Source organism: Vulpes vulpes, chromosome 15 (assembly GCF_048418805.1).
Source record: "Vulpes vulpes isolate BD-2025 chromosome 15, VulVul3, whole genome shotgun sequence".
Lineage (NCBI taxonomy): Eukaryota > Metazoa > Chordata > Mammalia > Carnivora > Canidae > Vulpes > Vulpes vulpes.
This window is the reverse complement of record NC_132794.1, coordinates 50034018-50061759: the sequence shown is the minus strand read 5'-3', so window position 1 is coordinate 50061759 and position 27742 is coordinate 50034018. Positions and strand designations below refer to the sequence as shown.

Here is a 27742-nt window from a genome sequence, read left to right as displayed (position 1 = left end):
CATTCTCCTTCATTTATTCCCACTTTCCTTTAAAATGCCGCCAAGAAACCCCTCCCAACGATCTAACCTGCATTTTCTCAACCCCCAACATCTCGTCCAATGCAAGACTGCAGTCCCTCTTTGGTAAATCCTGCCCATGTCCCAGACTTTTTTTCCCTACCCCTTCCTCCCATTCATCCCCTGACCCAGACCTGGAGATAGTACTGAAGATTATCCACCAAGAATGCCATGTGATTTCTCAGGCGCCACTTGACTGCGTCAGTCTGGTTGGACTTGAGGTGCTTGCGCTGCATCTGTAGGGCCCAGCAGTGCTGCAGCTCGGCCTGCACCCGGCGCACGCTCAGTAAGTACTTGAAAACAACATTGTACCTGGGACAGAAACGGCAGGCTATTCAAGAATAAAACTTCACTTCCCACCTCACCTGCAAGACAGACCCCAGGACTCTGTGCCTGCCGCCCGTGCCCCAAAATGTAGGAAGGAAATGAGAATGGCTAGAGCTATGGATGAATTTACTGTGGCTTATCAATATGGTGGGTCATTACATGGCTGTTAAAACGACTGCACTTCATCCGTTCAACTTAAGGCGGCTCCTGGCAATGGGATTCTGAATAAAAGGGACAACGCTCAGGTTACATACAGCCTGATATGCTTTGTTTTATAATGCTTGAAACAACTGGGTAAGAAAAAAAACATATTTTGAGGGAATATACATATAGATCTAAAACTAAATATTAAAAGGACAAAAAAAAAAAAAAAAAAAACGCACCTGGGTGGCTCAGGATTTAAGCTCCTGCCTTTGACTCAGGTCATGATCCTAGGACTCGGGATCGAGTCCCACATCGGGCTCCCCACAAGGAGCCTGCTTCTCCCTCTGCCTATGTCTCTGCCCACCCCCACTCCCCCGCCCCCCTGTCTCTCAGGAATAAATAAAATCTTAACAAAATAAAACAAAATGAACAGAAAACAGTGTGGGAGAATGGTTACCTTGGGCTGGGGGAGCCAAGGGAGTGAGAGTGGGAAGACCACAGAGGCAGACATTATTGTCGGTGTTCCAGTTTTTGTGCTAGAAAATGGTTTTGTGGCATATGTGTAAATAGGAAGGAGGGTCTTGCATGGACCAATAATCAGAATGTGTTAGGAAGCAAGGATTTTGGTTAATGTGATGCTCTGTCCCAAAAAAGAGAGAACGCAGTGGAGGTCCCCTAACTGCTGCCTCAAGGTAAGCTCAGGGGCAGCTTGCCAAATGCCGAGCCCCATACCGAGAACACACATGGGAAGAACAGCTGATTCCTAGTGGAACTGGATCTGTTTACTTGTTCGTAGGCAGGCTTACAGACACCAATCTGATTTGGTTTTTAAAATTATCTATTTCTAATGGAACAACATAGTAAAAATAGTACACCTTGTTTGGATTCTGATTTGAACAAACCGAAACATAAAAAGACATTTTTGGATAACTGGGAAAATTTCAATCTGTACCAGATATCAGATAAGGATGTATTGTTAATTTTATTGGATGTAATAACTGCATTGTAATTACATTAAAAACGCCTTTTCTGAATCGCATAGCGATGGAGGCAAATGACCTGTCTGGGATGTGCTTTATAAGGTTCTAGCGAAAAAAAGAAGAGAGAAGCAGAATGTTGATAGTTACTGAAGCTGGATAATGTACCTGTGGGGGATCATTATAGTCCACACTTTTGTTTATATTTGGAAATTCTCATAATAAAAATTAGTCTTTAAAACTACATCTGAGATTGATTTCTTCAAGGGTGTTCAGAGTGTATCAAGTGAGGATGTAAGTGGACTGTTTGCTTGTGGGACACTGGGACACTGGGTTAAGACAAGGTCTACGCAGCTTGCTTAGGTGGGCTGTGGGCTCTGAACCTGCCAGAGAAATCTCCCTCAACTAGCCTTGTTTTTGCCAGTTCATACCTAGGCTCCCATGCCCTAAGCTTTTCTACCCCAAAAGGTAGAGAGGACTGAACAGGAGCAGAGATGAGAGGCCCTTTTGTTCACGTATTTCCCTTTTCATCCTCTTCCTCTAGTCCAAGCATAACAGCTGCCATCCTCCAACCAGCACGAGGGCCAGTGCCTTGACCTGTGACAGGATCTGAGAAATTCTTAAATGGTGTGGGGACGGATTTCACAGGCCACCATAGCCAGGCCTGCTTCTCCTGCCTCCCCTTCCCTAGAACTCTTGGTCCTTGGCTTGGGGATGTGAGGTCCACATGGAACTGAGCAGCAGCACCTGGCAGGCTCTCAGGATCAAGAACAAAGCTGATCCAAGAGTCTCTCACCACCTTGGTCCAGCTCCTGTATTCTATCCCCAGCTTAGCTGTCCTTCCCTCCCCCTGGGGGGAAGGAAGTGATCTTCTCTGCTGTGGCTCAAGTCCACAGCAAACACTTGGGCGGATAGTCTTCCCAAGTAGACCCACAAAAAATTACAAAAGTTAGGGAGAAAACAGCTAGTCTGATGGAACTAAACAAAGGCCAGATTCTCCATGTGGTGCCCAAGACTGCAGCTTCCAGAGGTCACAGATTGGCAGCCTGTAAACTACTTACTTTGCAACTTAAAAAAAAAAAAAAAAAAACAACAACAGAGGCACCTGGCCGGCTCAGTTGTGGGGCCTGAGACTCTTGATCTCAGGTTTGTAAGTTCAGGCCCTACGTTGGGTATAGAGATTTCTTTAAAAATAAAATCTTAAACACTACTGCCACCATACTGATGATTTGAGGGTTTGACCCTCCCATTCATCTCAGCACCAGCAAACCCACAGCCTCACATCCGCAGCTTCACTTGCTAATGTTTTCCGTCCGTTCCACAAAGGCATTGGAGTTTTCAGCCTCTGATTTACAGACTGTGTACAACTACCAGCTGCGCGGTTACCTTGCTCCTGCCGATTGTATTCCTGATCATTTCTACCCTTGGAAGTCCAAATTTACCTATGAGAAATTCAGAAATACTCACTTTTCCAGAACAGCAGGGGTGAAGAGAATGTGTAGTGGCCACTGCACTTTGTAGGAGAGACCTAGGGCTGCCCAACCAGATGCAGGGGCTTCCCGGGGAGAAGTTTCCCGAGAAGGCCCTTCTCTTGCCTGAGCAGCATCTGTTAAGAAAAAAAGACTGCTGAACCTAGAACCAGAGCTTCGACAACATTCATGAGATGAATGCTTACTTGAGCCTGCAGTGTCAGAAGCATAAAGGTGACAGGAAGGGGACTTGCAGAAGAAGGCAAGGAAAGACTGTGGGAAATTCTCTTAGAGGGTCTTTTGGATTCTTTAGCCTTAAAGTCTGGTGGCTGGAAATAAATAGTGATCATTCCGGCAGCGGGACAAAAACAAAACCAAAACCACAGCCTGGGCATCCCATTTAGCCTCTCTGGACTTCCCTTTTCTCCTGTATAAAACAAGTCACATGACAAGGGGCTTCTGAGGTCCAGAATGACATGGTTTCTGTGGAGGTGGATGGAAGGAGAGACGGGAGAACAGAGGATGAACCCACAGGAGCAGAAAGATGCAAGAAAGAATGGCAAACCTTTATGTTCTTTTCCGTGATACTCGATTGTCAAGTGCAATAGAGGGAGAAGGTTGTCATCATCCAGCAATACCTTGTGTGCGGACTGTTGGAAGGCCACATTCACATCTGCAAGGCAGGGCACATGGGCTGACAAGAATGCCAGGCTTTGTAACAGACCCAGATGAGGCTGGCTTTCCACTTCTGTTCCAGCCTGCCCGTCACTGACACCAGGATGCCATGGACATGGGTTGCTTTTGCCTGCCTAGCATGTGTTCCTCCTTTTCTCGCTGAAAACACCACCCAATTTTCCTTAGAGAATCACCCCTCCCACCTTATCCATGTGATTCATTCAGTGGGGTAGGGGTAGGCAGGTGACCCAGGCATACTCAAATAGAATGTAAGACTCTACTTTGTTACCCTATTTTATTTAGGGATATAAACATGACTCAAGTCAGGCCAACCCAGAGGCTCTATTCAGAGTGGAGCTTTTTTTTGTTTCTGTGTTTCTGAGATAAACAGAGACTTAGTCTATTGGATGTGAGCTTGGTTGGAGGCCATCCTGCTACCCTATGGAGCAGGCCTGTCCAAGAGAAAAAAAGGTAGAGGGCAAAGATGGAATGACACCAAGTCCTGAGGGCATCACGTGAGCCACTGGATCAGACTCGGCCTACAGCCTTTATACTCTGACCTTTTCAGGTAGGAGAATCAATTTTTTCCCCCTTTGTGTGAGACTGAATTGGGTTTTCTGATATCTGCAATAAAAAAAAGTCTTATGTGAGTACAGTGGCCATCCAATGCTTTATAGAGTCAGAAAAAAGGTAACCCTGTCAGTTTCCCATTTTCTTTCTATTTTTTTTTAAAAATTCTGATCCAGGGGATCCCTGGGTGGCTCAGTGGTTTTGCGCCTGCCTTTGGCCCAGGGCGCGATCCTGGAGTCCCGGGATCGGGTCCCGTGTCGAGCTCCTGGCATGGAGCCTGCTTCTCCCTCTCCTCTGCCTGTGTCTCTGCCTCTCTCTCTCTCTATGTCTATCATAAATAAATAAAAATAAGTTTAAAAAAAATAAAAAAATAAAAATTCTGATCCTTTCCCGGCTCTCCTCATGTAGTTTGAATGGGAATGGTTATCATTCCCATTAGTTAAGAGTGAACTTTACTGAAGTAAGCATATCTTAATGTCTGACATCTTTGATGCAGGGGTATGATTTGGACGGGGCTAATCAAAACCCTTTCCTGGAATCTTTTAATTTGCTACCTGAGAGACTGGATTTGGTTCCTCCTGTAGACACTGTGAGGTAATTTCTGGAAACTGTTGCTAGCCATGTTTCCAAATGGGACTGGAAGGCCACCAAAAAGCATGGAAGAGGCAGAGACCAGATATGGTACAAGAATTCTAGCAGTATGCAAGTCCCCAGTTTTGGTTGTTCTAAGGCCCAACTATACTCCTATCCCACTGGAGTTACAGATAAAATAGCAAATAAATCCCCCTTTTCTTAGATAGATTTTCATCATTCACAATCTAGAGAATTCTAATACAAGTGGCAATTGCGATATGTCCCATAGGGAATGTGTAACTATCATGATAAAATTACCTGGTTTGTACCCACTCTTCCAGGAAAGGTCAAGAGGCTACTCCAAATGACCTCAAGTGCAGCCTACCTGAAGGGCCTTCCATATGTGGAAAGACTGCTCTGTAATTCACCAGGCTGCTCTTACGTGGGTCAGACTGAATGGTTCAGCAGCAGTCAAGAAACACCCTACAACTTTAGTCAATGGGTAATTCTCAGGTCCACAGGACAATTACCATGTTCAGTTACTGCAGTGGGTGGTGTTTTTAACATGTGTTGAGCTGTGTCAATGAAGGCCTGAAATAGTTCTCCACGTCCCAGAAGGTAAAAGTCTTTAATGATCTGCGGAAAGAATTTCAATTTACAATTCAGTAATGCAGCAGGGCCAGGAGCTCCTCACTATAGTGATTACACACGAAGTTTCTAATCTCATCAATTTGAGCCCAACCTACAAAAGGATATAGGCTTTTGGCATATTTCACAGGGGCATACTTGGTAACTCCTCAAGGCAGGACAACTGATGGGTCTTTGGTGTCAATTATTCAATGGCAACACAAGTCTATTATGCTAGAAGAAAGTAAATACCCAAACCTTTGTACTATAGTACATTTGTAATATTAGAAAGAGTTTGCCCTCTCGGATGAGGACATGTGAGGCCACCCTGGTAGTCTGAATACAAGCAACCAGTGCTCTCAGGAGAGCCTTGAGAATAAAGTCACTGCCTATCAGCATCATTTTAAGAATTAAAAGACAGTTAAACTATTACCTTCAGCTGACCCAGTAAATCTGACTCTTCCACCATCAGCTTCCAGAGATGCTATGAAAAGAACAAAACGGACAAAATTAGATTCCAACGAAAACTTCTATAAAGAATGGGTTTGTACAAATCCAGCAATATACTGAAAACAGAATATATGCCATGACCAAGTTGAGTTAATGCCAGAATGAAAGGATAAAGTTAAAAAAAAAAAGAAAAAAAAAAAAAGGAAATGTTCTGGAATTGGATGGTGGTGATGGTTGCACAACACTGAATATACTAAAAACCACCAAATTGTGGGGCGCCTGGGTGGCTCAGTCAATTAAGCAGCTGCCTGCAGCTCAGGTCATGTTCTCAGGGTCCTGGGATCAAGCCCCACCTTGGGCTCCTTGCTTGATGGGCAGCGGCTTCTTCCATCTCTACTGCTTATGTGCTCTAGCTCTCTCCTTCTCAAATAAATAAATAAAATCTTAAAAAAAAAAAAACACTAAATTGTACACTATTTTTTTGTACACTATTTTTAAATGGCTCAAATGCTGAATTTTGTTTTGTGAATTTTATCTAAGAAAAAAGGAAAATTAAAAATTTAAATATAATGTAATTTACTAGATTGAAGATTTTTAAAACCCATATGATCACCTCAATAGATGCAGGAAAAGCATCTAATAAAACTCAGCATGCATTTGTGATTTTAGAAGGAAAGCAAACAAGGAACAGAAGGAAACTTCTTTATTGTGAGACACAGTATATACCAAAACCCCACAGCAAACAACCTATGTAATGATAAAACATTAAAAGAAATTCCTTTTGGGCACCTGGGCTCAGTTAAGCGTATAGGACCCCAAGATCCTGACCTGAGCTGAAGGAGTCTGCTTCTCTCTCTCTCACTTCCCTGGCTCGTACTCTCTCTCTCACTCATTCTCTCTCTCAAATAGATAAAATCTTTTTTTTTTTTTTTTTTAGATTTTATTTATTTATTCATGACAGAGAGAGAGAGAGAGAGAGAGAGAGAGAGGCGCAGAGACACAGGCAGAGGGAGAAGCAGGCCCCATGCAGGGAGCCTTATGTGGGACTCGATCCCGGGTCTCCAGGATCACGCCCTGGGCTGAATGCAGGCGCTAAACCGCTGAGCTAAACTGCTGAGCCACCCAGGGATCCCAAATAGATAAAATCTTTTAAAAAAAAAAATTCCTTTCGAGTCATTTAACACTGTACTAATGTAGTACTGTACTACAGTACATTTGCCAATGTAGTAAGATAAGGAAAATGTGTGTGTGCATGTATGTGTCTGTGTTTATCAACTGCAAAGGAAGAAACTTATTATTAACAGATGATTATTACACTATCCTCATAGAAAGTCCAAAAGAACAGACCTACATATTACTGGAACTAGCAAGAGAATTCAGCAAGGCTGATGACTAATACAGAAATCAACTACATAACTATTACCAGCATCAGAGGAAAACTGACCAGAATTTTCCCAACAAAGTGATCAATAATCATCCAGGGTACCTGGATTTCCTACCCCGGCACTTATCCCTTTTTCTTTCTCTCCTTCCTTTCTTTCTCTCTCTCCCTCTCTCCCTCCCCTCCCCCCTCTCCCCGCTCCCCACTTCCCTCCCTCCCCCTCTCCCTCCCTGTCCCCTCCTCCTCTCCCCCTCCCCTCTTCCCCTTCCCCCCTCACTCTCTCTCTCCCCCTCTCCACTCTCCTCTCTCTCTCTCTCCCCTGCCCCACACCCCCTGGAATTAACACAGGTTAGGAACTGGCCTTTGACCCCTCTCTAGTACACATCACTGGACGGAGCATCTGACATCCCTAGGGGAACAAACACACACAATAATGAGATATGTGAAGAGTCAAAGAAATACAACAGACTGGATAACATGCCATCTGATGCAATTTTAAAGCAGACTGAGTAGGCTGTATAGCCTGCTGTCCAAACCCCCATAAAACAGGCATGTGCTGCCCCAGCTCTTGGGAGAACTGCACCCACCTAAAAGGAGCTTCCTTAATCACGGTTCTGGTCCCTGAGGGAAGTCCATATCTAATTTGTGACAGATGCAGAGATCTAATGGTCTAATCCTCTAAACTCAGTTTGGGACATCTCTGAAGTGACATCCTAGCTCCAGAGCTCTGGACAGGATTGGCCAGCTCTTCTGTTGCAACTACATCACAGTTCACCTTCTCTCTCTGCTCAGTCCTGCTTTGCCCCCTTCTTGCAACCAAATCTCAGTCTCAAAATCTGTTTCCTGGGAAGTCTGACCCATGACACAGATTGAGAATTCAAAATACTCTTGATACATAAAGGGAGAAATTGACAGCAATACAATAGTACAATTAATACCCTAATTGTATCAATGGAGAGATCAGCCACATAGAAAAACCAACAAAGAAACAGCAGATATGAACAACACTAAAGGCCAAATGGGCCTAACAGATATATACAGAACATTTTATCCAACAATAGCAGAACATATTCTTTTCAAGTGCATGTGGAATCACAAGGAGGTAACACCTCACACCTATCAGAATGGCTATTATAAGAAAGATAAGAAATAACATGTGTTGGTGAGGATGTAGAGAAAAGGGATCCCTTCTGTATACTGGTGTAGCCACTATGGAAAACAGCATGGAGTTTCCTCAAAAAATTACAAATAGAGCTACCATATAATCCAGCAATTCCACTTCTGGTATCTTACAAAAATGAAAATACTAATTCAAAAGATATATGGAGCGCTATGTTCACTGTAGCATAATTTACAATAGGTAAAATATGGAAAGAATCCACAGTCCATCAACAGATGAATGGATAAAGAAGACTAGTATGTGTATATATAAATATATGTAAAAAAATATATATTTCTATACATACAATAGAAAACTACTCAGTCATAAAAAAGAATGAAATCTTGCCATTTGCAATGACATGGGTAGAGTTAGAGAGTATAATGCTAAGTGAAATAAGTCAGAGAAAGACAACTATCATATGATTTCACTCATATGTGAAATTTAAGAAACCAAACAAAAGGCAAAAATGAGATATAGAAAGAAAGACAAACCAAGAAATGGACTCAACTATAGAGAACAAACTGATGGTCAGCAGAGGGGAGGGAGGTGGGGGGATGGGTGAAATGGTGATGGGGATTAAGGAGGGCACTTGCCCTGAAGACCACAGGGTGACATACGGAAGTGTTGAATCACTATATCATATACCTGACACTAACGTTACACTGTATGTTAACTATACTAGAATAGAATTCTTTAAAAAATAGTTGAAAAAATATACCAAAAAAAAAATCCTAAAAAGAACCAAGTTGCTGAAACAGTTGGATATCTACAAGCAAGAAATTAAAACTAGATTTATACCATGCACTATATAAAAAATTAATTCAAATTGATCATAAACATACACGTAAAACTGAATACTATAAATTTTGCAAAAGGAAACAGAAGAAAATCTTTGTGACTTTGGGTTAATTAAAGGTTTCTTAGAGCACTGACAGCATGACCCATAAAAAACAATTGATAAAACGTACTCTTCAATATTAACATCTTCTGCTCTTTGAAAGACACTGTGCAGATAATGAAAAGACAAGTCATAAACTGGGAGAAAATGTTAAGTCACATATCTGATAAGGACTTACATTCAGAATACATAAAGAACTCTCAAAACCTGCAATAGTAAGAAAACAAAACCAATAAAGAAAGGACAAAAGATTTTAGCTGACACTTCACCAAAGAAGATACATGGATCGCAAATAAGCATATGAAAAATATTCAAAATCATTAGTCTTTAGGGGAACATAATTAAAACCACAATGAGGGAACAACCCAAATGTCTATCAACAGATGAAAGGAAAACACACTGGTATGAACAATTGGATACTACTCAACAATAAAAAGGAATAAACTATTAATATATGCCAACATGGATTAATGTCAATTATGCCGAGATACCTTGTAATAAAGTTAATAATGAAAATGAAAGGTATGTACAATAAAAACCCAGAAGACTTTGTTGAAAGAGACTTAAGATGGCACAAATGGAAAGATATCCCATAATCATTGATAAAGAAATATTACTAAAATGTCCATACTATCCAAAGCCATTTACAGGTTCAATGCAATCCTTGTCAAAATTCCAGAGGCATTCTTCACAGAAATTTTAAAAATCTTAAAATCTGTATAGGACTACAAGAAATCCCAATGAGGCAAAGCAATCCTGAAAAAACCCAAAAAACCAAAACCAAAACAAAAGGCATCAAACTTCCTGATTTCAAACTACAAAGTTATAGTAATTAAAACAGCATGGTACCAACATAAAAAGAAATCTAAAGCTGAATGAAACAGAATAGAAAGCTTAGAATTAAACCCCCACATATACAGTCAACCAATATTCAACAAGGGAGCCAAGAACACCCAAAAGGAAAGCATATCTTACAAATGGTGCTGGGTGGGATGCCTGAGTGGCTCAGCAGTTTAGTGTCTGCCTTTGTTTGACTCAGGGCCTGATCCCAGGGTCATGGGATTGAGTCCCACATCGGGCTTCCTGGATGGAGCCTGCTTTTCCCTCTGCCTCTGCTTCTCTTTCTGTGTCTTTCATGAATAATAAAATCTTTAAAAAAAAAAATGGTTCTGGGTAAACTGGTTAAAAACATGCAGGAAAAGGAAACTGGACCCCTATCTTACACCACACATCAAAGACTTAAACATAAAACCTGATACCATAAAACTCCTAAAAGAAAATGTAAGGAAGAACCCCTCAATACTGGTCTTGGTAAAGATTTTTTGGATAGGACACTAAAAGCACAAACAAAACAAAAACATAAACAAGTGGGATTACATCAAACTTGAAAGCTTCTGCACAGCAAAAGAAATAATCAACAAAATGAAAAGTCAAGCTCCAGAAAAGGAAAAAAATATGTGCAAACCATGTATCTGATAAGGGATTATAGCTGATATATATAAAGAAGTCCTACAACTCAACAACAATGAGAAAACACAAACAGTCCAATTAAAAAATGGGCAGAGGAACTAAACAGGTATTTTTCCAAAGAAAACATACAAATGGCCAACAGCTCACGGAAAGATTCTCAACATCATTAGCCATCAGGGAAATGTGAAACAAAACCACAATGATATACCACTTCACACCTATTAGAATGGTTATCATCAGGGGATCCCTGGGTGGTACAGCGGTTTGGCGCCTGCCTTTGGCCCAGGGAGCGATCCTGGAGACCCAGGATCGAATCCCACATTGGGCTCCTGGTGCATGGAGCCTGCTTCTCCCTCTGCCTGTGTCTCTGCCTCTCTCTCTCTCTCTCTCTCTCTCTGTGACTATCATAAATAAATTAAAAAAAATTTAAAAAAAAAAGAAAAAAAAAGAACTAGAATGGTTATCATCAAGAAGAGGTAACAAGTTGTTGGTGAGGATGTGGAGCAAAGGGAACCTCGTGCACTGTTGGTGGGAATATAAATTGGTTCAGCCACTATGGAAAACACTATGGAGATTACTGAAAATTAAAAAATGAACTATATGATCCAGAATTCTACTTCTGGGTATATACACAAAGGAAATGAAACAGGATTATGAGACAGATACATGTACTGCAGCATTATTCACAATAGCCAAGATAGGGAAACTAAGTGTCCATGATGGATGAATAAAGATGTGATAAATAATGAAATACTTGTATTTCAGTTATGAAGAAGAAAGAAATTCTGCCACTTTTGACAACACAGACGGACGTTGAGCATATTATACTAAGTGAAATACAACACAGAAAGAAATACTGCATGATATCACTCAAATGTGGAATCCAAAAAAGCCATACTCATAAAAACAGAGTAAAATGATGGTTACCAGGGGTTGTGGGGTAGAGGAGGATAGGAAAGACGCTGTTTAAGGGTACCAACTTGCAATGAGTAGGTAAGTAAGTCCTGGAGATCTAAGGCATGGTACAGTGAATATGGACAACACTGTTGTACTATAATCAAACTTGCCAAGAGACTAGATTTTAATTATTCCCACTACAAAAAAGAAATCATAGTTATGTGATGTGATAGAGGTGCTAAATATCCTTACAATGGCAACAATAATATACATATGTATCAAATCAACATGCTGTATACCTTAAATTTACACAGTTTTTTTTTTTTTTTTTTTTTTTTTTTTTTTTTTTTTAAGATTTTATTTATTCAGGGGCACCTGGGTAGCTCAGGTTTGAGCATCTGCCTTTGGCTCAGGTCATGATCCTGAGGTCCTGGGATCAAGTACCCTGCAGGGAGCCTGCTTCTCGGTCTGCCAATGTCTCTACCTCTGTGTCTCTCATGAATAAATAAATAAAATCTTATAAAAAATTTATTCAGTTGACAGAGAGAAAGAGAAAGAGCATAAGCAAAGGGAGCAGCAGGCAGAAGGAGAGGAAGAAGTAGGCTCCCCACCAAGCAGGGAGCCTGACATGGTGCTAGATCCCAGGACCCCAGGATCATGATCTGAGCCCCAAGGCAGATGCTAAACCAAAGGAGCCACATTTACACAAATTCCTCAAATTTACACAATGTCCTATATCAAATACATTTTGTTTTGTTTTTTCAAATGCATTAAAAAAAATAAAAGCACATGTATTAACAATGAAAAAGAAATAATAAAAACACATGTAATAAAGATCCTCAAAAGATCAATAGAAATCCTCAATAAAATAAAGTTGAAAAAAATTGTATGTTCAGGATACTTTGAGAAGAGTGTTATTTCAGGGAATGGATGTGCTAGCTCTTCTATGATGTACTTAGAGAAGTGTTTGTTTATAAACACTTGTAATAATAGTAATTATAAAAGTGGTACGTAATTGCTATGAAATGAGTGCTTAAGTGCAGGGATGTGTTTACCATTCAGCAGTGCATTTGGAGAAATGTTTATAATAATGACATTAACGATGGTGATAAGAATGTTCTGTGCAAGCTTTAAAGAGGAATAAACTATTGATACATGCAACAGGGATTAATCTCAAAATAATCATGAGGAAAAGCCGCCTGACCCACCTCCTCCCCCAAAAGAGTACACACATTGTTTGACTCCATTTATACAAATTCGAGAAAATGCGAACTAATCTCTAGTGACAGAAAGCAGATCAGTGGCTGCTTGGGGGCAGGGAGGTAAAAAGCATTGAAAATAAATGGAAGATGATTTGAGGTAAATAATCACCTGAAAGAGCTGGGTAATGATCTTAACTAATAAAACAGAATTTAAGGAAAAAAAAAATATTTAATATATATAAATATATGGCCTAAGTGATAAAGATTGTTATATATACATAAAAGGAAATACAATAAATATATATTTATTATGAATATGTACATGCCTAACATACAGCCTGGAAATGAAACATTAGAACATGGCTCGAGGGATGCCTGGGTGGCTCAGCGGTTGAGCGTCTGCCTTCAGCTGAGGTTGTGATCCCGCAATTCCAGGATTAAGTCCCACATCAGGCTCTCTGCATGGAGCCTGCTTCTCCCTCTGTCTCTGCCTTTCTCTTTCATGAACACATAAATAAAGTCTTAAAAAAAAAAAAAAAAAGAACATGGTTCGAAGTTCGAACTCTAGACTCACACAGAATATATATATACTCTCTGAGCACAAGCGGAACTAAAAGCAAAAAATGGGCCCTATGTTTATCCATAAAGGAAACCTCAATCAACTCTAAAGGACTCCTCTACATACTGTGTTTTCCAACTATACTGCAATAAAAATAAAAGCTTAATCAATTCCTGGGATTAAAAAGAATATTAGAAAGAAAATTAAAAACTATTAAGAATAAGACGATAGGGATCCCTGGGTGGCGCAGCAGTTTAGCGCCTGCCTTTGGCCCAGGGCGCGATCCTGGAGACCCGGGATCGAATCCCACGTCGGGCTCCCGGTGCATGGAGCCTGCTTCTCCCTCTGCCTATGTCTCTGCCTCTCTCTCTCTCTCTCTCTCTGTGACTATCATAAATAATAAAATTAAAAAAAAAAATTAAAAAAAAAAAAAAAAAAGAATAAGACGATAGTATATACACTCCATGCCAAAAACTTGTGGGACAGGATCAAAGCAATATGGAAAGGTTTTTCTTTTTTTCAATATGGAAAGTTTTATATATATTTCCTAGGAGGCAAGGGTTACAAATAGAAAAGTTTTCAACCCAGAAAACTAGCAAAGAGTAACAGAAATTATGTTAAAGTTTCTTGAGTAAAGAAACAAGAAGGAAGAAAAAATAATAAAGGCAGATATCAATGGAGACAGAGGAAAAAGAAGGTAACAAAAATACAGGCTAGTTCTTCGAAAAGATTAGTAAGATTCAACAGTAAAAGATTAAAATAAAACACAAAGTAAAACAAATAGCTACTGACAGATTTTGTAAAAAATTAAATCTAGGTGAAACGGGCCTTCCAAGAAAAATAGAAAATAACAAAATTGGTACAAGAAATAATGGTCTTGAACAGATTAATGTATGTTTAAATACACTGAAGTGGTAAAGATTCCCCCCTCCCTTTTTTAAAGATTTATTTATGGGGGGTGGGGACGATCAGCAGGTGGAGGGGCAGAAGGAGGAGGAGAAAAATTCTCAAGCTGACTCCACCACATGGGGCTTGATCCTCAGACCCTGGGATCATGACCTGAAATCAAGAGTCAGATGCTTCACTGACGGAGCCACCCAGGCACTCCAAAGATTGCCCCTTCTTGAACAACTTCCTAGCTTAGATAATTTTTCAGGTTCAATCAAACTTCCAATAACAACTCTTATCCTATATTCATTGTTCCAGAAGAAAGAAAAGAGTAATAGATAGCTACCTCATTATACGAGGCTTAATACAATCTTTATTCTGCAACCACATGGGAATAAAACAGGAATCATCTAATTTCACTAGTAAATATAGATGCAAAAATCCCAAATATTGTACTGTATAACCAAATCTAACAGTGTATTAAAAAATAAAACCTTGGGGCACCTGGGTAGCTCAGTCAGGTGAGCTTCTGCCTCTGGCTCAGGTCATGATGTCAGGGTCCTGGGATGGAGCCCCACATTGGACTCTGCTCAGCAGGGAGCCTGCTTCTCCCTCTCCCTCTGCTGCTCCCCCTGCTTGTGCTCTCTGTTAAATAAAAATCTTAAAAAAAATAAAAATAAAAATGAAAAAAAAAGCAATGGCAGTACTCAATTTCTGGGAAGTAGTCTGTTTTCTTGCTAAGGAAGCCTACTCTGACACACAAACCTCGGCCACAGTACTGCGGATCCGATCCACCACCTGCTCGAAATCCACCAGGCTAAAGAGCGGCTGCTGTTTGAGTCGATGCAGCTCTGCAGCAAAAGTGTCCTCCTGGTTCTTCAAAATGGATCCTGCAAAATAGGAAGGCACTATCAAAGAAAGAGAATAGCAGGACAGGCAAGGATTTCTGAACCCCGTGGTGTGGCTCCTTCACCTGCTTTTTATATAAGCATGTCGTGGTCGTGCTGCAATCTCAGTGGGTAAATCTTACCAGCCACTCCCTTGGACCCAACTTAGGCTGGGGCCACACAATATTAAAAAGGACCTTTGAAGATAAGGTACATTGGGCAAGGAGGTTCTTACCTTTCCTAGTCAGGTTTACATTTTGATTCTCAAACATCTGGACAGATTCTCCAACAAACAGGATTTTTTCAGCAACCCTCACTGGAATGTAGGATGGCAAAATCTCCACTCGTAAGGAAAACTGTTTCAGAGATGGCGCCAGCATGTTCTCTTCCTCTATCAAGCGCTGCTCCAGGAGATAACCCATATCAGATATAATGTATGAAGTAAGAAGGGGAGAGTAAGAAAACATAATTAACTCTCCCAACTCATGATTTACATTTTCTAGAGGTACAGACTTTAATTTTTTAAATTTATTTATTAGGGAGGGAAAAAAAGTGCAAGCGAGTAGGGGAGGAACAGAGGTTGACAGAATCTCAAGGAGACTGTGCTGAGCACAGAGCCCCATGTGGGGCTCAGTCCCGGGATCCTGAGATCACGACCTGAGCCGAAATGAGGAGTTGGATGCTTAACCAACTGGGCTACCCAGGCGTTGTCCCTAGAAGCAGGGACTTTATTTTTTAAAGATTTTATTTTTATTTTTAAAGATTTGAGAGAGAGCACAAGTTGGGGAAGAGGCAGAAGGAGAGGGAAAAGTAGACTGATCCCAGGACCCTGAGATCATGACCTGAACCAGTCAGACGCTTAACCGACTGAGCCACCCAGGCTCCCCAAAGCAGGGACTTTAAATCTGAAGTTGCACAATGCCAAATAACCAGTGTTAGAGAGATGAACATATCTCTATTTTCAGACAACAGGACAACAAGGAAGAAATAACAGTGTTTTTGTTTTTGTTTTTTTAACATTTGGATTTTAGTTCTCACTCTGCCTTTATTATGTAAGAATTTGTGTGGTGCAGGAAATCGGTTTCCTTACCTGTATCATGGAATAATTAGTCTTTATTTTTTCCAGGTCTGTATGTCTGTGACTTTATTATCTTTTCATATATGCTGGCTCTGCCCAGCTCTTCACTAGTACCCTAGCCCAAGTCATTTAGCCAAGTGGTTCTCAAAATGTGATTTGTGGACCAGCATCATTAGCCTCACTTGGAAGCTTGTTAGAAATGCAAATTTTCAAGCCCTGCCTCAGATCTAAGATAACCTGGGAGATGAGGCCCAGCCACTCATCCCTGTTTTAACAAGCTCTCCAGCTGATTCTGACACACACAGAAGTTTAAGAACCACTGATCTGGCCCATGAAGCCGCAGATGCCTACCACCCAATCACTCAGACCCCTCCCATTCCTCTGACTTGCTTTGGATTTGACCCTTATCTTCCAGCTGCAACCAGGAACTCTGAGCTCCACAATCCTGACTTTGAGCTCTGCTATTTATCCTTTTTGTTACGTGTTCTAGTGCTGGTGGTCTTCAAGGGCTACCCAGATCCTCTTTTCCTCTAGCTCTCCTCACTCTTCTTAAACAATCACAATCTTCTGTCACTGAATTGATTATTGTAACAGGTGTTTTTAATCTTTTTACATCATAGCACTCTGCCATTATATAAAAGCTATGGACCTTCCAGACAAATAAACAAACATACATTTCATAGAACCTCCTGAAGCCACCCATGGGCCCCAGGTTAAAAACTGCTATATGCCGATGACCCCTTAATCTTTATCTTCAAGCTAGACTGTTCTCATGAGCTCCAGGCTCAGCCCACTGGACATTTCCTGCAAGTATCTCAAACTCAACAGGTCCAAAATTAAATTAAAAAAAAAAAAAAAAAAAAAAAAGGAGGCTCCACACTCAGCATGGAGTCCAATATGGGGCTTGAACTCACGGCCCTCAGATCAAGACCTCAGCTGATATCAAGAATTGGTTGCTTAACCAACTGAGCCACCCAGAAGCCCCTCAACATGTCCAAAATCAGATCCATCCTCTTTCTCCCAATACCTGCCAGACACATTCCATATCATCTCTACCCACTTCGCTGCTGAAGGCAGAAACTTGGGTATCATTCTTGACTCTTCCCTCGGACTCATATCCAATCACTAAGGCCTACCTATTTCACATCATAAATCTCTCTCAAGCCACTCTATTCCTCTGCATATTTACTGTTACTACCCTAGATTTAAGCCACTATTATTTTTCACCTGTGTCCCCAACATTCTAACTGATCTATCTGCTGCTAGTTTTTATTTTATTTTTTTAAAAAACAATCTCCCCACACACTATCCAGAGTCATCTATCATAAAGTCTGATTATGTTAACTTCTTGCCAAAAAATCTTCACTGCCTCTCAGCTCTTTTGAGATTCAAGTCCAAATTCCTTCCCATTCAAGGGCTTTCATGATTTTACCTCAATAGTTTCTGTGATTACCACTTCCCCCATCCCCTCCAAGGTCCTCGCACTTTGTTTTTGGTTTTTTGTTTTAAAAGATTTTATTTATTTGTCTGACAGGGAGAGTACAAGCAAGTGGAGCAGGAGAGGGAGAAGCAGGCTCCCCGCTGAGCAGGAAGCTTGATGCGGGGCTCAATCTCAGGACCCCAAGATCATGACCCGAGCCAAAAGTAGATGCTTAGCCAACTGAGCCACCCATGTGCCCTTGTCCTTGCACTTTGTATTTCAGCCTTTACTTAGCCATTTCAATTTAATTACTACTGGTTCCTCAAATAAGCCAGGTCTTACATGGTCTCTGTACTTTATACACATCCTTCCCTCTGCCTGGAACATTTCTTGACCCCTCCTCCCAAACTTTTTGCAATTTAGGTGTACATTCTACTGAAAAGCTTCTCTAGCTACTCTAAGTCCAAGTTCTGAGAACACTCCTATTTGCTCTTTCCAGAGCACTTAGTACACTATAATGTCACTTGACTTTTCTACATTTTCCACTAAACAATAAGCTCTTTAAGGGCAGGGTCTGCTATGTTTTATTCAACTACAGTCAAACACCCAGTAACTCTCCTAGAACAGTGACTGGTGTATATGGAACAGGCATTCAAGAAAATGTTGTAGCAGGATAAAGGAATAAATGGATCAATGGATGAATAAAGACAATATAGGTCTTTGGGGATTCTAATTGAAACTCCAAGCAGTATTTAAAAGTTATAAAGTAGGGACACCTGGGTGGCTCAGTGGTTGAGTGCCTTTGCTCAGGTCGTGATCCTGGGGTCCAGGGATCGAGTCCCACATCAGGCTCCCTGCATGGAGCCTGCTTCTCCCTCTGCCTATGTCTCTGCCTCTCTGTCTCTCATGAATAAATAAATAAATCTTAAAAAAAAAAAAAAAGAGTTATAGAGCAGCTACATGGCTACCTTAAGAGATAAGATTTATTAAGCTCAAAAATGCATATACTGGGAAAAGGGGAAACAAAGGAATCTTAAAGATTTTCTGTTTTGTAGTCTCACATTAAGTTAGGTGTTAAGAATGGAGTTAAGATGAAGCCAAGTTCAAGTGTTCATATATGCAGAATTTGTGAAAGCTGCTTCAATTATAATGAGCTGGGAAGGAGGATGGAAATTACTGTAAGGTCACCTAGTTATAGATTTTTCTGACTCCTGGCAGGTATGCTAGGCTTTGTTATGCTCTCACCAAATCCTGGAGTTCTCTCAACTGTTTTCCTGTCAGTCCCCCAATGCCCAGATCCTCTTCATCCTCTTCTGTCTGGGCACTGACATTACCAGAAGACGGACCCTGTTTGATAAAGAACTCTTCATGCTGGTCCAGGAGGAGTCCATGTAGCATCCAGGCTGAGAGCTGCTTGTACATGACCCCATGACACACGGCCAGGATCCTGAGTAGAGAGAAAAGCAGGAGCCTTAGAAGTCCACTTAACGAACATGAAACCCCTCATCAGCACAGAGGCCACGCTTTAAACTGTGACAGGATAAACAGAGGCCTGAGAGTCTGATGACTCAGGAAGGAAATGACCAATTAAGCTAAAAATAAGTGTGCTGTTTCAATTTAAAAGTTTATGGATGAACTGATTAAATCTCCAAACTTATAGCCTACAAACTTAAGTCTAAATATACAGTAAACGTTCTGTTAGTTTTTTAGAAGAGGTACATTTTCTTTTGTATGAAGTGTGTTTCAAGACTGAGGGTTCTTGTTAAAGTTAAATGCACTTATAGGAGTATTTTTGGCTAATATAGTATTAAATTTGTTTTATTTTTGTTGGCATCACATAGGGAGAGTAGATTCACTCTGTGAGAGGCAGGTATACCTGAAGAAGTATAATCCAACAAAATGCAGAAGGTTGTTGGAGAATGGGATATTCTCATGGTCTCAAAGGATCACTTCCCAGATAACATTAATTACAAAGAGGAAAATGTGCCTTTAAAATGGAGACATCTTGGGCAGCCCAGGTGACTCAGCGGTTTAGCACCACCTTTGGTCCAGGGCGTGATCCTGGAGACCCGGGATTGAGTCCCACGTCGGGCTCCCTGCGTGCAGCATGACTGTATCCCTCTGCCTGTATCTCTGCCTGTGTGTGTGTGTGTGTGTCTCATTAATAAATAAAATCTTTTAAAAATAAATAAATAAAATGGAGACATCTGATAGAAAACACCTAAACCAAGTGATCAAGCTTTTACAACAGCAATAATGGAATATACTTTCTGTGCCTTCTGATGAGATGCAACAAGAAATAACATGGCCTGTGGTATGTAGTGTTCTTACCAAAAATGTTTAACGTAAATCGAATCCATGAGGAAATAATCAGAAAAATCCAGGTTATGTAACAGTTAACAAGACAGCTGATGAAGACTCTTAAAATGTCAGTTGTCATCAAAGATTTAAAAGGCAAGGAAGGGGGCAGCCCGGGTGGCTCAGCGGTTTAGAGCCTGCCTTCCGCCCAGGGTGTGATCCTGGAGTCCTGAGATCGAGTCCCACATTGGGCTCCCTGCATGGAGCCTGCTTGTGTCTTTGTGTCTCTGCCTCTCTCTCTTTGTCTCTCATGAATAAATAAAATCTTTAAAAAAATTGTGCACATTTGAGTATTTGATCTATAAAATTTGGTCCCTGCAAATATATGATGTATGTAAGATTTTATATTCCATGCATAAAACTACGTATATTTATCTAGAGAAATACACAGCAAAAGTTAAATTGGATGTCTCAAAGATTAGAAAATATTACTATTTTTTTCTTTGCATGTCTGTATTTTCTATAATCAAAATGTAGTTCTTTTTTCTGCAATTCTTAATTCTCCAATAGAATTGCATTCTCAAAATGCAATTCTTAATTCTCCAATAGAGGATTAAGTTCTATAAACATGTTCTGGAAAGTTTCCTTTTGCAGATTCTAACAGTATTTATATTTATAGCATTTTAATTTTAATTTTATGTTTATAGACTATCAAGGGAATACACCTCTATTTAGCTTTCTTCCACTGCTGGGATTTTCTAATTTCCTACAGACAACATTACAATGAATGTTTCTGCATATGGTTATTCTTTAAAATAACTGTCAGGATAAAATTCCTCAAGAGTGGCATTATGGAATGATAAAAGTGTAAATATTTTTAAGACCCTCAATATGAAATATTAGCTACTCAAAATACACATGTTTAGATATAGCTACTTTATCCAGCACATGTAATGGAAATTCTCCAAGGATAATGAGATCCCCAAATTAAAAAGCATTGCATCAAGGTCATATAGGTGACTAGATCCTAGCTTTGATACTCAAACTTCATCACTCTTTTTTCAGTTTCTGAGCCATCATACATGTGGGCTTTTCTATCCTGCTCTACATAGAAAAGCTCATGGATCTTTTCTATCCTGGTCACAACTTTTCCCAGAGGGAAAAGCTGACCTGGGATGACCTGAAAATAAAACAAGTGCAAAGTCAAGGCACTTGGTCACCCACCCCTGCCCCCAATTCAGCCATGACTTACTTTTCTAGTGCACTGCGAACAGGAGGCAAACCTCCACAGCTGTGTTTGTATACCGTTTCCAGGATCTGACAACCATGAATCTGTGCAAAATACAGCCTTGTCAAACTTGATTCCATTTCAATAGTTCCTGTAACACAAACTCACATTCTGTATTCAATACAGAGGGCACAATCCAGCAGATAATGGGGATAAAGATCTATGTATAGTTCTGATTCTGAATCCAATTCCAATGTGTTTAGGAGGCGGTTCCTCCACAACACCAAGCAATTCTCTAACACCAGCTGGGTGTCCTATAATTCAACTCAGTTCTAACACGACCTACCCAGAATATCATCAGATTCCCACAAGACTGCCCTCGGCTTCTGACACCAATCTCAAGCAGGACTGACTGGCTGAGGAATCGGAAGTTCCCATGACCCTCTCCTTGGATTCCATGAATTTGCTAGAGCAGCTCACAAACTGAGAAAAGCCTTTTCCTCATTAGATTACCTGTTTATTAAAAAGCAAACTAAAGATAAGAATCAATAGTCAGATGAAGAGATGCACAGTACGAAGTCCCAAACAAAGGAGCTTCAGTGTCCAAGGAGTGTGGGCCCAGAAGTGTATGTAGCATGAAGAAGAGTTCTGGTTCACCAACCTACAAGTTCTCTGAAACCAGTCCTTCTGGGTTTTTTTTTTTTTTTTTTTCCTTCTGGGTTTTTATGGAGGCTTCATTACATAGTCACAATTGATTAATCATTGGCTACTGGCGACTGAACTCAATCTCTAGCAGCTTTTTCCTCCTCAGAGGTCAGAGGTATGAGTCAACCCTCCAATCAAATTGTTGGTTCTCTTGGCAACCAGCCTATCCTTAGGTGCTTTCCAAAAGTCACTTAACATAGGCTCAGGTGTGGTTGATAGGGGTTTGTTATGAATATCAGGACACCTTTATCATTCTTATCACTTACAAAATTTCAAGGGTTTTAGAAGCTCTGTGTCAGAAAGGGAATGAAGATCAAATATATGTTTGTTATGATAGATCATGATATCATAATAGTTGCTCTCAAAAGGATGGACCCTACTTAATCCTCTCTACTCCACCAGTATCCCCACCCCCAGCAAAGGCAGTAGCATGTGGGAGTTTTTAAGAAATGCAAATTGTTGGGCCCAACTCCAGCCTTACTGAATCAGCATCTCTGGGGTTTTAACCAGCAGCCACATGGTTTTAACAGTCTGCCCCAAGTGATTCTAATGTACAGTGAACTATTGCACTAGAGAAACCAAAATCATTTAGAGTTGAAATTCCAACTTAAGAGGTAAAGAAATCTTTTTATTTCAGATTAAGGCCTAATTCAGGCTATTTATAAGGCATATAATTTCCCAAAAATCTGTTTCTTCCTTCTATGTCCTTCTGGTTCACTCTCTTTTTAAAACTGCTTTATTGAAGTATAATTTATATACCATAAAATTCACCTATTTTAAGTATACTGTTCAACAATTTTTAGTAAATTTACAGAGTTGTGCAATCATTGCTATAATCTAGTTTTATAACATTTCTATCACTCTAAAAGGATCCCTTGTGTCTGCTGGCTATGATTCTTGTTCTTACTCCCACCCATGTGCTGGACCACCTCATTTTTTATCTCTCTAGAGCCAGAGCACACTGGCTTTTCTACCACCACCTGAGCAAGGAGGAAGATTTGCCCATCTGCAATTGCCCTACTCAATTTCTACTCTTCTTTCTGTGGCCAATAGAAACTGAAAGTCAACTGAGATGTGCAGCTAAGCATGGAACCCTTACACTAACTCGACTTATCCAGAAGGTCCCCTCCAACTTAGGGGGACAGTTTAGTAGAGTAGTTAAGAGCATAAGTCTTTTGAGGCAGACAGACCCAGATTTAGATCCCAGCTCTACCATCTCCTACCATCTGTGTGACCCTAAGCACATTCCCTAACCTACTTGGTCCCTCAGAGGGTTGAATGGGTTTAAGTATGTGAAGCACTTAGTACACTGCCTGGTATACAGTAAGTGTGCAATAAAAGCTGAATGTTATTTGCTGAGAGTAATCAGCTTTGAAGGGCCAAACAGCACCTCCCCTCACGGGCTTTGCTGGCTCAGAATGAACTCAGCACAAGAGAGTTACAAGTAGTATAAGATTCTAAACTTGTACAGCAAAAAAAAAATGAAGCTGCAACCTGGCAAATTAACTGGTTAAGTAGTTAAATTTATCGAGGTAAACACTCCTAATAAACTAAGGCACAAATATAACAGCTTAAAAACATAAATGCACTAAACATATTTAATCCATTTGTCCTTTTTCATCCAGTTACAAACTAGCAGATTCTTCTTCTACTGTAAAATTAAAAAAAAAAAATTTTTTTTCTAATGTGAAATCTTAAAGCATTTATTACTTCTACCCAGAAAAGGCATTCTCCTTTCATTGAGGACCCTCACTTTTTGATGCACATGATAAAAACTTGTGATAAGGGATCCCTGGGTGGCGCAGCGGTTTGGCGCCTGCCTTTGGCCCAGGGCGTGATCCTGGAGACCCGGGATCGAGTCCCACATCGGGCTCCGGTGCATGGAGCCTGCTTATTCCTCCGCTTGTGTCTCTGCCTTTCTCTCTCTCTCTGTGACTATCATAAATAAAAAAAAAAAAAAATTGAGAACTCAAAAAAAAAAAAAAAAAAAAAAAAAAAACTTGTGATAAAAACAGGCATATTTAATAAAATAAGCATCTGGGCTTTAGCCAATGATCTAATTTTTAAAAAACTGCCAGCACCCTAACCATAAATCTATTATTCTTTCTAGGGATGAACTTTCCGTTTCTCAAGATCCATATCCAACAATTCTTTTTTTTTTTTTTAAGATTTTATTTGAGAAAGAGAGAGAGAGAGAGCACCGGAGCATGAGCCAAGGGGTGGGGCAGAGGGAGAAGCAGACTCCCTGAGCCGGGAGCCTAACCCTGAGATCATGACCTGAGCTTTGGGCAGATGCTGAATCAACTGAGCCAGCCAGGTGCCCCCATATCCAAAATTTTTAAATTCTTAATATAAAATGCTCTCACCTCCAAATACCATCCACAGCATTTTGCTCTTACCCAGCAGCATTCTGGGGTACATCAATTAACATTAGCCCCACCTTTTGGATCAGGAGGTACTTAAGGGCAGGGTTGTAACTTATTTTTGCATTTTGGATATTTAGCATGATACTCAAGCAACCATTATTAAAACAATGAATAAATAAATGAAAACTACTAAAACCTAGGATCTTTAAAAGAAAGGCAAAGTTAATTATGAATATATCCTTGGCGCTTAACACAGCAAAGGAAAAAAGAAAAGTTCTCACCTTTTGACTTTTAATTTGTTCTACCACAACCATTACGGAGGGGAAAAGGAGCTGGAACTGCAAAGCAGAGAATAATTAGGAGGGTACACAATTAAATACAAGGAAAAAAAATTGACTCAGGAAATGCTTAGGTTTCTAAATAGTCTCACTTAGCATAAAGATGGCAATAGTACAGAACAGCCAAGATCTAGAATCCTAAGGCAATTTGATAGGGTGGTTGATTGCAGAGAGAGAATGACCCAAAGAAACAGTTTCAGGGCATCCCTGGTGGCTCAGCGGTTTAGCGCCACCTGCAGCCCGGGGTGTGATCCTGGAGACCCGGGATCGAGTCCCACATCGGGCTCCATGCATAGAGCCTGCTTCTCCCTCTGCCTGTGTCTCTGCCTCTGCCTCTCTCTCTCTCTCTCTCTCTCTCTGAATAAATAAAATCTTAAAAAAAAAAAGAAAAAGCAAAAGAAACAGTTCCTATTTCTAAGGCTAGCATAATTGTTAATATTAAAGGCAACACAGGGCATTAATATCAGACATTAGATTTTAATTAAATTTGGAGCTTTCTAAACAGTTCTAATCTCAGAAAGCATACAAAACATAAAATGCTGGGCTCTGAACCCAGAAGGAAAAATGTTCTCAAAAATATTGTCTTAAGTTATATTATTCTTTTTTTTAATAGACTTAATTTTAATTTTTAAAGTTTTTTAGGGATCCCTGGGTGGCTCAGCGGTTTAGCGTCTGCCTTTGGCCCAGGGCGTGATCCTGGAGACCGGGGATCAAATCCCACATCAGGCTCCCTGCATGGAGCCTGCTTCTCCCTCTGCCTGTGTCTCTGCCTCTCTCTCTCTCTCTCTCTCTCTCTCTCTGTCATGAATAAATAAATAAAATCTTTAAAAAATAATAAAAGTTTTTTAGAGAGAGGGGGTGGGCAGAGGGAAAGAAAGAATCCAAAGCAGGCTGCACGCCCAGTGCAGAGCTTGATGCAGAGCTTGATCTCACAGACCCTGTGATCATGACCTGAGCCAAAATCAAGAGTCAGATGCTTAATTGACTGAGCCACACTCAGGCGCCCACTCTTTTTTTTTAATTCCTCATTTTTTTAAAAAGATTTTTAAAGTAATCCCTCCACCCAATATGCGGCTCAAACTCACAACCCTGAGATCAAGAGTTGCATGCTCCACTGACTGAGCCAGCCAGTACCCCTTAAGTTAGATTATTCTAACATTATCAACAGATATCCGAGCATTTTATTATTTGGACAGCATACCTGATCCAAGGAATAATTGACATGTGATGTGGAAAGATGGGGGTCAGCCAAGAACTGCAACAAAAAACACTGCAATTAGGGCTCCATATAAAATACCTTGAATCTATTTGATCTCTGAAAACTAGATGGGAATCTGAGAATGGGCTCAGTGTTAGTTTTAGGCTATCGAGTATTGATAGTTTATAGATTATTAATTCTGATTTTTCAGGTGACAAAAAACAAAGCAAGGGCTCTGATAAACTCACTCAGGAACCTTTGCCATGATTTGCATGCCACTTTGACTATAGTTTGGGCAATCACAGAGAACACTGTACCCTTTAGCCATGCAGAAAATAGCTCTCTCTTTACCTGACCACATCAAAGGACATCTCAAATTCGAGAACATGCCCTAATCAGCTGTCCCAGAGACATCTTTCCTGTATCTTCTCTCTTACCTCTTGTTCTAAATCAAGCAGTGCTTGGCGATAAGGCTGCAAAACTGAATCCAGTCCTGTGCAGAAGGCCCTTAGGTAGATTCCATGTAGCCCACCTTGGCCCTGCTGAGATGGGTGGTGATCCTGAAATCAAACAAAGAGAACTCAACCTCACAGTTCAGACTCTAAAACCTGAGCAAAACATTATCCTTTATTAGTGTTATTTTATTTATTTATTTATTTATTTATTTATTTATTTATTTTTTAGTGTTATTGTTTTTGCTTAAATGATTCCATATCAAAGCAGTCCTTTAGTGAGAGGAAAACTCAACTAGAGAGCAGATTTGGAGTTTTGGCCTTTTAAAATGTGATAATATTTTAACTTGCCATGCAGCCTAGATGTTAGAAACAATCAGGAAGGGGGTTCCTGGGTGGCTCAGTCAGTTGAGTGTCACTCTTGATTTCGGCTCAGGTCATGATCTCAGGGTTGTGAGACTGAGCCTTACACTGGGCTCTGCACTGGGTGTGGAGCCTGCTTAAGATTCTCTCTTTCCCTCTGCCCTTCTCTCTCTCTCTCTCTCCCTCTCTCTCTCTCTCTCTCCCCATCTCTAAGACAAACAAACAGATAGTACCTCATACTGTCAGTGGAGATTTTTCCACAACTAACCTTAAGACTTCCAGCTTAAATCCCTTTGGTAGCTTCCCATTGCCCCAGAATATCTTTTTTTTTTTTTTTTTTGAGATTTTATTTATTTATTTACTTGACAAAGTGAGGGAGCACAGGGAGGGGGAGCAGCAGAGGGAGAGAGAGAAGCAGCCCCCTGACCCCTGCTGAGCAGGGAGCCCAATGCAGAGCTCCATCCCAGGACCCTGGGATCATGACCTGAGCAGAAGGCAGAGGCTCAACCAACTGAGCCACGCAGGCACCCACCCCAGAATATCTTAACTCCTCTACATGGCATACAATGACTTCTACATTTGAGCCCTTAACTACCTCTCTAAAATTATATTTTACTGCTTCCAACATCACATTCTCATTTCCAAACTACCCACAGTTTGCCAAATGTGCCTTGCTTCTATTTCTCACCCCTATGAATCTGGATGTGTTCCACTTTTAACTGTGTACTCATCTTTGTGACAAATATCTACTCTTCCTACAGGACCCAACTCAAGCATCTCTTTTCTTAAAGCCCTTCCTAACTCTCCCTAGGAAACGAATCGCTCCCCCTTTGTTGCTTTCATAGTGTCTCTATGCTTTTCATAGCATCTATTTTTGTTTATACACCCCCTTCTCTAGACCAAGAGCTTCATGAAGGCAGGACACATACTTTATTCATCTTTGTATTTCAGCTTCTAGCACAGTTCTTTGAACACAGGGTAAATATTCACTGACTAAATAAAATAACCTCAATCCTCCTTCTAACGTCTCTTTTCCTGTCTGGTAATTCAGCAGGAGCATGAATCTGATTAGTCAACATAAGA

The 27742-nt window shown here is 40.5% G+C and overlaps 1 protein-coding gene across 4 annotated transcripts in view; it reads right to left on the bottom strand.

The window, feature by feature from the left end:
* The window catches only part of TUBGCP4 (tubulin gamma complex component 4), a 45714-nt gene that overhangs the window by 11313 nt on the left and 6659 nt on the right, over positions 1-27742 (bottom strand). For all 4 annotated transcript variants that reach the window (XM_025998594.2, XM_072740693.1, XM_072740692.1 and 1 more), the window contains 12 exons: positions 26282-26404; positions 25848-25901; positions 24590-24646; positions 21262-21341; positions 18957-19158; positions 15449-15614; positions 15092-15216; positions 5853-5903; positions 5323-5428; positions 3540-3647; positions 2973-3111; positions 192-369 (listed from right to left, as the gene is read on the bottom strand). In XM_025998594.2, coding sequence (XP_025854379.1) covers positions 192-369; positions 2973-3111; positions 3540-3647; positions 5323-5428; positions 5853-5903; positions 15092-15216; positions 15449-15614; positions 18957-19158; positions 21262-21341; positions 24590-24646; positions 25848-25901; positions 26282-26404 — 1389 coding nt within the window. The remainder of the gene's footprint in view (positions 1-191; positions 370-2972; positions 3112-3539; positions 3648-5322; positions 5429-5852; positions 5904-15091; positions 15217-15448; positions 15615-18956; positions 19159-21261; positions 21342-24589; positions 24647-25847; positions 25902-26281; positions 26405-27742) is intronic.